We start from the raw sequence: 13,253 nt of genomic DNA on the forward strand, positions 1-13,253 counted from the left end.
TACAGCAACTTCTAACACAGGCAGTTTTATAACATTCATATTAATTTGCAGAAATGGCAAATACTATAAAAAAAAAAAAAGAAAAAGAAAAAAGGATGATTTAGATTGCATTTGAAAATTTGCCCAATTTAAAATTCTGGCAAAGTTATGCAAGCATGAGAAGAAAAAAAAACTAAGACTTGGTTTAAAAGTCCTCAGGAAATACGTCATCCTCTACAGATTGGGTTTATCCGAATTTTAGAAAAACCTATCGAGATTAGTTTGTACCTAATACTGCCTAAGATGATTACAGCTATTTGTGGCACTTTAATTCCTGCTAGAAACAAAATGATGTTTTATAGAGATGTATCCAGAAAAAAAAAAAAGAAAAAAAAACACAAAACAAAACACAACAAAACAAACCAAGCCCCCAAAAACCCAACTCTGACATAACCCTCTTTCATCCATTCCCATTTCACAGAACAGCCTTCCAAGCTATCAAATGATGCACTTTTCTTAATGAAATGAAGACTAGGCATATATATATAGCAGAGGATTTTAGAAATCCATTATACTAAACCATGTTTTCTTCATAAAGAACAGAAGTGGAAAAAAAAAAATGTTTTGTAGTTTTGACACGTCCAGATGTTCGTTATTACTCTCTTCCCCAGTTTTCCTCTCTCCTATCTCTGGGGCTTCAAGATGCCCCATTAAGAGACAATCCTAACAAATAAAACATTGGAATTTCTGCAGGTCTCATTTCCTTTTCCTTAGAGGGTTACTTCTGAAAAAATAAATGTTCCCATCACAGCAAAACATGCTACAAACTGAGAGGATCTCGTGAATTTGACGCTTTGTAGCTAAAAAGCCAAAATCCTTATGAGCTCAGAGTAGCCACAATTCTTTAACTCCTCTTCTTGCCATGCATAGAAGGATTAGTACAATCTTTTTGGTAAAAACAATTTGGATTGACCAGATTTTCAAAGAATTGTGTTGGGGCCACTTGAGTATAACAGGGCTCCAAAGACTGCAGTTCCACATGTCGCTTTGAAAATGTGCCTTTTGGCAACTAATTCAGCTGTAACTCAGCAATGCTAACAAGAAGTCCAGCAACAAGAACAGCCTTAAGGGAGAAGGAGATGCTTTGAACCCAAATTAAAATGCAAAAGGACAGTCCATCAATAATCCTTTTGTATAACACTTACAGACATTTTACTTCCATCTTTGCTGTCACTTCATCCATGTGTGGAATGTGTTCAGAAAAAATATTGAGTCCTTACTTTTCTCATGTTACTCATAAAGCCAGTAACTGGTATTTCTTAAATGCATGGAAGACTTAAAAAAAAAAAAAAAAAATCAGATGCACAACAAGAGCCCAAGTTCAAACATGGCTGGTAGAATCAAATCACACAGGCATAAATCTCAGAACAAAAGGAAGCAGACAACACACCAACGTAGATGCTCAGATTTGAAAACTACCTTTAGCTCTATTTATTCCTCTTTATTAGTTCTTGTAATAGTCAAAGATATCCTACAGATTTTTAAAGAATTTTGGAAACTAACCAGAGTTGAACACAGGTGTAAAGGGCAGGGATGTTACAATAGCTGAATTTGTTTGTAAAGGAATCAAATTCTACTGAAGCTGCAAGACCTACAAGAACTGAATTGAGAACTTGAAATAATACTGACTTTATGGCTGGTAGGATTGGGCATTATGCATCCAAGTTTACATTTGTGTAAAAAAATAACGTGTGTTTTTTTGGTAACAATTACAGCCTAAATAATCAAAATGAATTCCCAATAAAATCAGACATTTGACCATTATATAACGAGATCAAATTTTGGAAAGTGTTGAAAAATCAAATTCTGAAAATTATATCTAATTATGATTAGAAACTCAAAAATGGACACTGTCAAGACATTCTGTAAATATAAAAGCAAATGTACTTTAGTCATAGAGAAATTAAAATGAGACCAAGAGCTTTGCTTTCAGTATATCTCTGTATTGTCTGATTCAGAGATGAATGGAAGAAACTATGACAGGAAGCTAAAATAGATGTAATGGAAATGTTGTGGGTTTTTTTAAAGAGAGATTATGCAACAACATCATTACTGATTGTGTAACAATATTCATCATTCACACTTAAAATAATGAGAGGTCACTCTTTCGTGTTATTCCAGAATCTAGACCAACCAAATAGCAAACCAAATGTAATCATGAGAAAACATGTTTTGCAATTCACAAATCTTTTATACAACAAGCGTTTGAGGACAAGGAAAAGACATCCAAGGGCCTACAATTAAAATTATGGCTCACTTCCATACCATATTCCTCAATCAGTTATAATGGCAATAAAAATATTTTCTTTGGTCTTTATATTCAACCTTAATGTAAGTCTTCCCAGACCTCTTCATCTTCACAGATACAGCATGATATTGATGTGCTTCTACTTTTATGATGTATAACCAATTTTTTCCCTAACTGCTGCACTTTGTAGCTCTGCAACATGCACAGGTGGATTCAAACTCTGGATTCAAACAACCAGAACTTGAAGATATATGTGGTTCAACAGCTGTCATTTATATTAAGAAATGCTCCCTTCTACTAAATCTGCACAAAAATTACACATTTTTGAGAAGAAATGAAAAACTGAGGAGACAGTGCAATGTGAGTAACAGGGAAGAGAGAGGCAGAGCAAGGATGACACAGCTATTGTCACCACATGCCACAACTGGCAGCACATGCACTCATGGAGAAGGGACAAAAGGGGCTACAGCCACATGAGTAAGTTCATGACCATGAACGCATTATTTTATATATTGTAACTCCAGGAAGTTATTTTCCATAAATCTCCAACACACCACGTGCTCCATTTGAACATAAGTTGTCATTTATAAGGTGAAAGAGGGACTCTTAAGTTCTTCACTACGAGAGTGGTGAGGTGTAGGAACAGCTGCCCGAGATTGTGGATCCCCCATCCTTTGAGGTGTTCAAGGCCAGACTGGATGGGGCCCTGGGCAGCCTGGTCTAGTATTAAATGTGGAGGTTGGTGGCTCTGCATGTGGCAGGGGATTGGAGATTCATGATCCTTGAGGTCCCTTCCAACCCCGGCCATTCTGTGATTCTGTGACTCTCAAATAAATGGAACAAATCTAAGTGATACACCAACTTGTCTATTCAAACATTGTCATGGATGGGAACATTCAGTCAAAGCTTCACTGTGTCCTTGAGCCATTTTCTTCACTAATTTCTGAGCTTCTCTGGCTGACACTTCTCATAAAAACATAATGCAAAAGACACAAAGATTTTAGATGACATTTTGCACCAGCAAAATCTATGGAACTGTATCCATTTACCTGTGTGGAGATGCATCTACATATTCAAGTTAGCATGAACAATTCTGTCATACCCTTGTTCAGGGTTTCCATTAAACGAAGAGAAGTGGCAAGGTTTAGGAATAACCATTCAATGCCCGATCTTGCATCAAGTTTTTGTTGCACTTTCCTTTACAATTAATAAGGTGATACCTTTTAAATATCAGGACAGTGAGTTTCCTCACAGAGCACCTCTGTGGGTGGGGATCATCTCATCTCAACGTTGCCTTGTAAACACAAATCAAATAATGCATGATAAGAGCGAAGTTACAATGTCTGACCTAGGTCTGTCCTACAAGAGTGCATATGTAGCATTAAATATTAGTACCTACCTAGAAGTGCCTGAAACAAGCTGCTCTTAAAGATGCCCATCACCTTCCTGATGGCTTTTTTCAGTTGTTGCTCTTCTGGCTTCCTCAGTTTTTTACAATATTCTTCCAGCAGCACTAGAGCTCGGTCAGTGTCTGAAAATGAACAAGTAAAAAGTTTTTATTCACTCAGGGAAGTATCTAAATGCCCAGATAGTGACACCATTTCTAAAGGCATTGTTCACACACGTAAGGAATATTAACATCAAATAGTTTTGCATAAGGTGCATGCAATGAGCATTACAACATAAGCAAAATGGAGAGAATAACCCAACACTAAAACAAGAAGATTACTGCATATCTTTTGAATAATGTCTACAAGTGTTTTACTTTCATTTATCCAAAACCAGCTGGAAGTTATGGGTTTTGAACCAAATTGCAAGTTGCAGAAGCTACATAATTATAGGCAATAACCATTATGGATATTTGTTCAGGAAAGCTGGCCTTAAAACATATTCAGAGAAGACATGAAAATCTTCGCTTGGCATCTGAAGCATTCAGCTTCTTTGTTCTCTGAATAGCAAATGCGTATCTGAAAGGCAGGTGTCCAAGAGGGCTATTTTTGTTCCCTCAATACATATAATTGCTATCTACCTCTTTGGTTAAAAATGAGACTTTGATAGCAGACTTGCATTCATGTGTTGGCTCCAGTGTAGCAATCCTGCCTTCTGTAGGAGCCCAGGAAAACAGAGCTCTCTTCTTGCTGCTCCTGTTTTTGTATAGCCGTTTGCCAAGAGCATGAGTGTCACAAAATTGTATGAAATCCAAACATCATCATTTTATCTATACAACAAAGTACTGGAAATTAGACTTAGAATTAGACTTCACCTTTCCTTCATTCATCCTAAGCAGAAATATCCACATACCTGTAAGTGACACTGAGATGTTTGCACACACTTTTGTAATTCTACTGCTACCAAGTGTGCAGTGAGATTCCCAAGCAGTTAAAGAAATGAAAATGAATGATTATAATGAAACAATTGCCTCAATATAAATTTCTTATCATAAAATTCTTCATAGGCTTAATTATTGGATACATGCTGACTCTTGAACTAGATTAAACTCAATGAAGTTCTGACAAAATGCTTGAAAAGGCAAAATAGATTTTTCTTATCAATGCTTTTTTTTTCTAAATATCTGAAAGCAAACTTCTTTTTCTTTACATAAAAATTGATCATCTTTGCCAAGGATCGTGAATGGGATCCTTGTAGTGTGGGCCTTGTGGTGTGATAGTTGAATGAGTTCACAGTATGGGAAGAGACATAACTTCTATTCTGTGAGCTGATATCATTCTCCAGTTGGAAAAGGGAAAACATTTAATGAATGATTGATGTTTAGGAATATGTAATTTCTTTTCTCTCACCTCATAGTAATCTGTCTGATCACAAGCATTTTATCAGAGAAAAACACAATGAAGAAAAAGGAATGGGAATTAAGTACATATATTTAATTATGATAGCATATAAATATATATGCACGCATCCCATATGTCTGATAAGGGAACATTCTGTAGCAGTGTAGGCACTCCTACTGCAAGGAGCTCACAGATCTCTGCTGCAATCCCACCTAGAGCGACCACTTCTTCCAAGAGCTGTCATGAGGGAGGAAAGGGTTTGGCAACTTCCAGGCTTTAACCTAAAGCAGTCATTGAGCTTAGGGCCTACGTACAATGTACAGAGAAAAATCAGCTCTTTTAAAGGCCAGTTCAGAATATCTGGGCTTGGATCCCTCCATGAATCACCCTCAAAAATTGTTTTTCCTACTGATTACAACACACAAAGGATATCAATTCTCCCTAGGCTAGAAAAAGCCTTTGTGCACGACTGCTTTCTCCCCAGGGTGCTGCACTACAAACAGTCCTTGCCAGGCTGGAGCTTTTGGAGTGGAGGAAGCAACACACAAAAACCATTCATAAGCAGAACCACTGCAAGGAGCAGAAAGCAAAATTGCCTTTTAACAATCTGCCAAACCAGACCTACCTACTGGTCAGGCACTATCAAATCAAAAGCATGGCCCCAAAACAAAGTTCTGGTCCAAGTGGTGTATGGTTGGGATATCCCAGAATTAATTCTACATACAAGCTCAGCTACTTTTGCTTCAAAAACCTCAATGGCATCATACTTTTCACTGAACTCAGAACAGTGTGCCCTATCCTGTCTTCTGGACTTGCACATTCAACCCAATGCAACCCAAGTTAATACATGAACAAAGTGTAGCTTCAGCGTAATGTACAAAGAAGTTTTCCAAGGATATTGCCAGCAAGAAATGAAGCCTTACATGAAAATAGGTATAGAGCAAGGTGTATTATGCATCAGGAAATTAACTTCTCACCAGCAGAAAGTTGTTTCTTAAAGCACTGCTCTTAAATTGCAAGCTAATATGAAAGACTGAATGTCACAGTTACAAATTAAAAGCAAGAAAGGAAATTCTGTAATTAATTTTCTTTATCATTTACTTTGATGTAGTGATACATCACTACAATCAATTCTATCTTACCATCACTACAATCAATTCTACCTTAGCTATGCCTCAGGGTCCATATCTGAGATCTGCATGCCACATACAATGCTAATCACTACCTGGAATTAGACATTTCCTTTATCTTCTGGTTTGATTCAGGATTTTTGCCATGTTCTTGCTATTTACAGCTTGATTTTAGAACCACTGAAAGTCCATACAGGCAAGGAGATACAGAAAAAACTGAGTTTCAGTTTGTAACAGGTGTGCACTCCACTTTTGGATAAATTAGTGTCTAGGGGACTGGAAATCTTAATGGAATTTTGTACACCAATACTGAGTTACGTGCTTGCATGATGCAGGTGTACATTGCTAGTGTGTTTGTGAGGACACTCGTACAGCTGCTCAGCAAAAAAAGCACACAAATGCTGTGAGATCAGAATCATTATTATAAAAGTACTTTACTTTATATTGTATGACCAATCCCACAGTTGCAGCACCACAAAGGAACAAGCTCTACGGTGTGTTTAGAAATGCCTGGCACAGAATCACGGAGCATCCTCAGTTGGAAGGGACCCACAAGGGCCATCGAGTCTGACTCCAAGCTCAGCACAGGACAACCCTAAATCCAAACCCAATGTCTGATAGTGGTGTCCAGATGCTCCCTGAGCTCTGGCAGCTCGGGGCCATGCCCACTGCCCTGGGCAATCTCTTTCATGCCCACTGCCCTGTGGGGCAGAACCTTTTCCTGACCCCCACCTATCCCTCCCCTGACGCAGCTCCCTTGCAATGAACAGGGACACCCACAGCTCCATCAGGTGCTCAGAGCCCCATCCAACCTGACCTTGAGTGACTCTGGGGATGGGGGATCCACCACCTCTTTGGGCAACACGTTCCAGTGCCTCACCATCACCCTTACTGTAGCAACCCTCTTCCTTATGTCCAATCTGAATCTCCTCTCTTTTAGTTTCAAACCTTTTCCTCTTGTCCTACCACCACACACCCTTCTACAGTCTGCTCCATTCTTTTTTACAGTATCTCTTCAGATACAAAAAGGCTGCTCTCAGGTCTCCCAGGCTGAAAAGCCCCACCTCTTTCTGAAGCTAATTTAGGAATAACTATGAATTCCACTAATTAAATTGGAAAATATTTGATTAACAGGATTAATTGAAGCTACATGAGAAAGAGAAAACTGATACAGAACCAGTTGTTGAGAAGCTCCACTCTCAAAACGCAAACCAGCGTATGCTGAGCAATGATGATCTAAAAAAGAGAAGACAGAAGCCCCCCAGAATTCAAAGAAATATTGTTATGCTCCTACTTTCAATCCCCTGTATGTCCTCCTGGCCACCACAAAACCATAACGACAGCATACCAGCCAACACCAATCATTATTTTAGAAAAACTGCTGTACTTTGAATACCCGCAAACCTCCTGAGAGCTGCTGCTGCCTTCTAATTCCTGCTATGAAACAAGACAGTTTAAAAAATTGAGAGAAAATAAGAGCAAATACGATGCCAAACTTAGTAGGAACTGGAAAATTCGGCCTTGTGCATGCAAGAGATTGCAGTCAGATGGTAAAAAGCACTCTGCGTCACAAGGCAGTGTCAAGTGACCACCGACACCCAGAGAGCACCAGATTTGCTCAGAACCTCAGATAGTTTCTCAGTAAGTTTAGTATCACATTTGCATTTCTTTGCCCTTATTAGCATCAAATATGGGCTGAACTATAGAATCATAGAATGGCCAGGGTTGGAAGGGACCTCAAGGATCATGAAGCTCCAACCCCCTGCCACATGCAGGGCCACCAACCTCCACATTTAACACTAGACCAGGCTGCCCAGGGCCCCATCCAATCAGGCCTTGAACACCTCCAGGGATGGGAATTCCAAAACCTCTCTGGGCAGCTGTTCCAGCACCTCACCTCTCTCCTAGTAAAGAATTTCCCCCTGACATCCAACCTAGATCTCCCCTCCCTCAACTTAAAACCATTTCCCCTAGTCCTGCTATTAACTATCCTTTCAAAGAGTTGAATTTTGGCCAGCCTTGTATGGAGCCAGTAGTTGGACTCCTCATAGATCCCTTCCACCTCAGAATATTTAGTGACTTTATGACTCTATGAACTACAAGATTTTGGGGTACATCAGTGTTGACTTAAAATAATTAAACATTATTATTATTTCCTCAGTGAGAGCTGTTGAAGACGAGTTGAGATCTAACCCTTGCTGAGTTGATAAAATAAACTTCAATTTTTCATTTTTAATTGTGTCCACTACCTTTCCAAAAAGGGATTTTAATTACTTCTGATTTGCAAAGTCCTTAGCATAGGTGACTTAAAAAAAAAAACAAAAAAAACATGCTAACATATTTCAAGAGACTCTTTCCAGTCTTTGGGGAATCAGAATTGGGAAAATGTAGGGCAGTAAAGCTGGAAAAGGCATGAAAAATGGGGGAGGAAAAAGGCAGCAGCCAAAATAGAAGTGAGAAATGTAATCAGAGCACTGAGAAAGAGTGCAAGGAAATATTCACAGTGAACTTCAATAACTTTAAATGAAAAGGGTCTCCAAAACTTCTTCTATTTTGGAATCCAAACCTTACTTTAGATGAGCACTGACAGAACAGCCAGAGGTCTGAGCAAACACTATGCCCTTATCTCTGTCATTTTGAGATCTCAATTTGATCCTGTGCTCTGGAGACCTCAACATTTTGAAATGAGTTCTCATAGATCAGAGGGAAGGCATGCAATATTTTCTATAAGTTCTAGACATCCCTGGGTCTGATCCAAGCCCCAGCCATCAGCCACTCATTTACCTTTCTTCATCTCCACACACAACAGCAAACACAAAGGAATGAATCCTATTAGAACACCATGGTCTGTACACAGGCCTGGGCTTCAGAACCCCCAAAGGAGACTGCATTTTCAAATTCAAATTGCAGGTTATAATGCTGCAAAAGCCTTGAGAATTAGTATAGAAATGGCAATAATTATATTAATACATATACATACATAAACGAGATGCAAAAAAAAATCTATCAGATTGAGCAGAGGGACAGCAGACAGGGAATAGATGGCTCTGTACAAACTAGAAATCCTTCAGCAGCTCCGGGCCTTCATAGCTGCAACAGGGCTTTAATAAATCCTCGGGGAAAGACACCATATGGGTTATGCAACCTCAAGGAAACATAAGATATGATGTATCTGAAAAATATACTATCACCAAGTGTGCTGAGCACTCCCAACAAACAAGTAAAGGGGTTAAAAATAACAGTTCTTGGGAGCATGCATGGCAAGTAACCTCATCTACTGTCCTGCTAAGGGAACCAGGGGGACAGAAAAAGGGGGGCTAATTACTCAAGTCATTACCAGGCAGGCTTATTGCAGTGGTTTCAGCTTCTAGGAAGCAGAGGAGCAGCCAGGGGTGGCTGCCACAGGGCTATGAAGATTAAATGTGAGTCAGCAGAGAGACTTCCTCTCAAGGAATGAGGTGTAAAGTTAAGTTTTTGCTCTGAGTCACCCTACTGAGAAACCAATCACTCTCCATTAAATGTATAAAGAAGCGTAACCTTCTGAAATTAACCTTAGCCTTTGTGAATTCTCTGTCTTCCTGCAAAACATAAATTTAGGAGCAGGTTAGTTGTGAAGAGGTATCATTTCAGCCCTCGATGCTTTTAGCAGCCAAGAAATGGCTCAGATTTTCACCAAGAATTGCTGTGCAAGTACAACAGCACATTTTACAGAACAGAGCAACATTGCACACACAGCTATGCTAAAACATCCAAACACCAAGTGAGATTGGACTCGAAGGAGGTCAGGAGCTCTGCACCGAGCTGTGTTAACATGCAGTTGTGTTCCTGCAGCTCTCCGTGTTCCAAACAGTCAGAGCAAAAGGCAGCAATCAGATGGCAGAAATTGCACAGCAGCCTTTTCTCCCAGAATATTGATTTGTGAAAATGATGCAAAGAGCAGGGCTAAACGCTCTGCAAGTGAGATTGCTGAGAAGGGCAGGAATTACACTGCGATCTGTCAGCTGGATGCTCTGAGAAATGGAAATTGCAGATAGGCAGAGTCTGGAGGAGCCCCATTAGGGCTTTTCTATCTACCTCCCTGCTGGGCAGGACCTAACTTTACTGCTAACCTCCTGCAAAGTCCACTGCAGCTAATTTCAGCACTTAAAGATGCAACTGACACATATATATTTATTTATTTTTATTTTTTGCTATATAATCTTTTTTATATAGCATCTTTTTTATTATAATTTAGGACAACCTCCTTCTTGTCCTCCAGATGCCAATGCAGAAAACAAACCGTCGCTCCCTTTATAGCCTGTTCTACGCAGTGTGACTTGTCACATCCCTCCCCTGCTCAGTCTCCTTTCCAGGCTAACCAGTTCTAGTCCTTGCAAATTTGGTACATGGTTTACATTTCCAAAGCCTTTTATTCTCTCTTCTGGAATTAAATTTCTCCTAAGGCACAGTTTATAAACCCTGACTGAAGATCGAGTAATGCCACAAAACACAGACTGGTGGGCGAAGCTGAACAGGACTGTCAGCTGTATGAAACACAGCACGAACATAAATGCAATAAAAGAATGCTTGAGTTCCTTTTGTGTTTGTTTGTTTTTTTTATCATGTTCAATAAGAATCAGCCTTTATGGGTCTTTAAGAACAAATTCAGTTTTCAGTGCTGATTAGCTGTAATGAAAGCTTGCTGTCTGAGTATCTTCACGCTTGGTTTTACAACACATAACCATACATCTGTTCTGTTTAACCACTACCTTCATTTTTTTTTTTTTTTTTTTAAGTTTTAAATATAGTCCCTTAAACTTGATTAAATGTACTTACACGAGGAACAGGATAACTATATAAAGATCAGGTAGGGATTGGCTCACCTTAAAACCAGATTTTTCTCCAGTACTTCTGCTGAAGGAAAAGCACCTTGCAACCAAAGCTGCATTCCTAGTGCCCCAAGCTCCATCTGAGCAGATGGAAATAGCTTACCCTGTAACCCCACAGACACCCCTCCCCTACTCACCTCTTCCTGTAAAACTACAATCAACTCTACAAAATTTAATAATTAGTGCATAATCTGTTTGTTCTCTGTATCACCATTTTATCTTTATAACAAGGAAGAGTCCACTTATTCCTCACCATTGACTCGTTCTGGGACCTGGTGTCTACTAGGTCACTTCTTTTTAGGGACTGCAGAACAGTTCAGCAGCTGATAGGGCAGCTGAAGGGTTTAGCTGCTGTTGTCAGCTGCTGATTCCATTGGGGCCATTCCTATTTCCAAGTGAGCTCTTTTTTTCCTAGCTACATTGAAGGTAATGTGGGGCATGTTTGTGGGTGATGTTTTCTCACATTTCTTGTCCTGGCTAGGCAGATTGTTAGTCTCTCAGCTTCTAAAATGAACAGGTTCTGGAGCCCTGAAACTATTCTAGAATTAGAAAAACCCAACAAGTGTAATTAGCTTCACCTGAGCTTCTTATGTCTGCCTTTCAAGTGTCACAGTGTTCGAATCTAAGTATAAAAATCAATGATGCAAATATGAAGACAGAATGAAAACGAGGCCACACACCCTCAAAATGATGTAACACCTAATGAAAACCTCTTATTTATGCAGTAAAATAAAGGCAACTTCACTTTCTGTGGCCCAATAAAGCCACAGAAAAAAATTCAAGAGCCTTGCTTGCAGGGTTTACAATGTAGTTGTATGTCATACACAAGACAAGTGGACCTTGATGCATAGTTGTAAGAGTGAAAATCAGGAGTTACACCACGCAGCTGCTGTGTACATTTTTGCTTTAAAAGAACATTCAAAATCAAAATTAACATAAATGTGAGAACTGGAATGAGGCAGAAAGCAAACAGAAAGGAGTTGTTCCAGAATAAATTACTTCGAAACTCATACAACAGAATTATTGTTTCACATGAAAGAAAACAATGTGGAATTAAGAAAATTCAGATCTAATCCAGTAGCACTGACATAAAGTGGAGCAGAATGGAATGACATTGTGCTTTTATTTATTACCAAAATACACAGTAGATTTATCTCATATCTCTGAGAAGGAGCTCACATTTACCCAGAACCTCTGTATCAGAGTAGAGACTCTGATCTGATGAACAAAACACATCCCCTCTGGGCAACAACAGGAAACTACATTCAGAACGTTTGGCAATTACATCTGTAAATCTGTTTGGGTTACTTGTGGTGGGATTTTTACTTTTTGTTTAAAGCACAGCTTAGCATGCATCTATCTGCAAGTGCAAAAGCATAGTGCACAACACCAAGAACTCAGCTGAAAGGAGACTGGAATTGCTCCAGTATGCTGCAGTGATGTTGGTTAGTACTGTTGTCACCCATCAGGTCATAGAATCACAGAATGGCTTGGGTTGGAAAGGACCTCAAGGATCACCTGCTGCAGGCAGGGCCACCAACCTCCACATTTAATACCAGACCAGGCTGCCCAGGGCCCCAGTCCAACCTGGCCTTGAACACCTCCAGGGATGGGGCATCCACAACCTCTCTGGGCAGCTGTTCCAGCACCTCACCACTCTCTTGGTAAGAACTTCCCTCCCTCAACTTAAAACCATTTCCCCTTATCCTGCTGTTATCAACCCTTTCAAAGAGTTGATTCCCCTCCTGTTTGTAGGCTCCCTTTAGGTACTGAAAGGCTGCAATAAGGTCACCCCACAGCCTTCTTTTCTCCAGGCTGAACAAGCCCAGCTCCCTCAGCCTGTCTTCGTAGGGGAGGTGCCCCAGTCCCCTGATCATCTTTGTGGCCATCCTCTGGACCCTTTCCAATAGCTTCCAACGTAGCCCTGGTTATTTCTGGGATGAATTCTCTTATATCATATTTGGCAACCAGGTACGAATTCAGCTTTTTCCCCCATGGTCACCCTCTCCCATCTAACTTTGCCATGTGGAACAAATTCAGAAGGAAAAAAGGGAGGCTGAGAAGGAAAAAAAAAGTGTTTATCATGCAAGACAGCATTGCTTCCACTGAATGCAATATGCATTTAACAGGAACTGAGGAGAGGATGCACAGCTGCCTCTTGTCTCTATCAACAGTATGG

At 39.8% G+C, this 13,253-nt stretch overlaps 1 protein-coding gene across 11 annotated transcripts in view; it reads right to left on the reverse strand.

Moving 5' to 3' along the window:
* DLG2 (discs large MAGUK scaffold protein 2) overlaps window positions 1-13,253 on the reverse strand; it is a 1,005,161-nt gene that overhangs the window by 985,774 nt on the left and 6,134 nt on the right. For all 11 annotated transcript variants that reach the window (XM_085216429.1, XM_085216427.1, XM_085216435.1 and 8 more), the window contains exon 3: window positions 3,687-3,818. In XM_085216429.1, the coding sequence (XP_085072555.1) occupies window positions 3,687-3,818 (132 nt within the window). The remainder of the gene's footprint in view (window positions 1-3,686; window positions 3,819-13,253) is intronic.

This window comes from Meleagris gallopavo, chromosome 1 (genome assembly GCF_905368555.1).
Source record: "Meleagris gallopavo chromosome 1, MGAL_WU_HG_1.1, whole genome shotgun sequence".
NCBI lineage: Eukaryota > Metazoa > Chordata > Aves > Galliformes > Phasianidae > Meleagris > Meleagris gallopavo.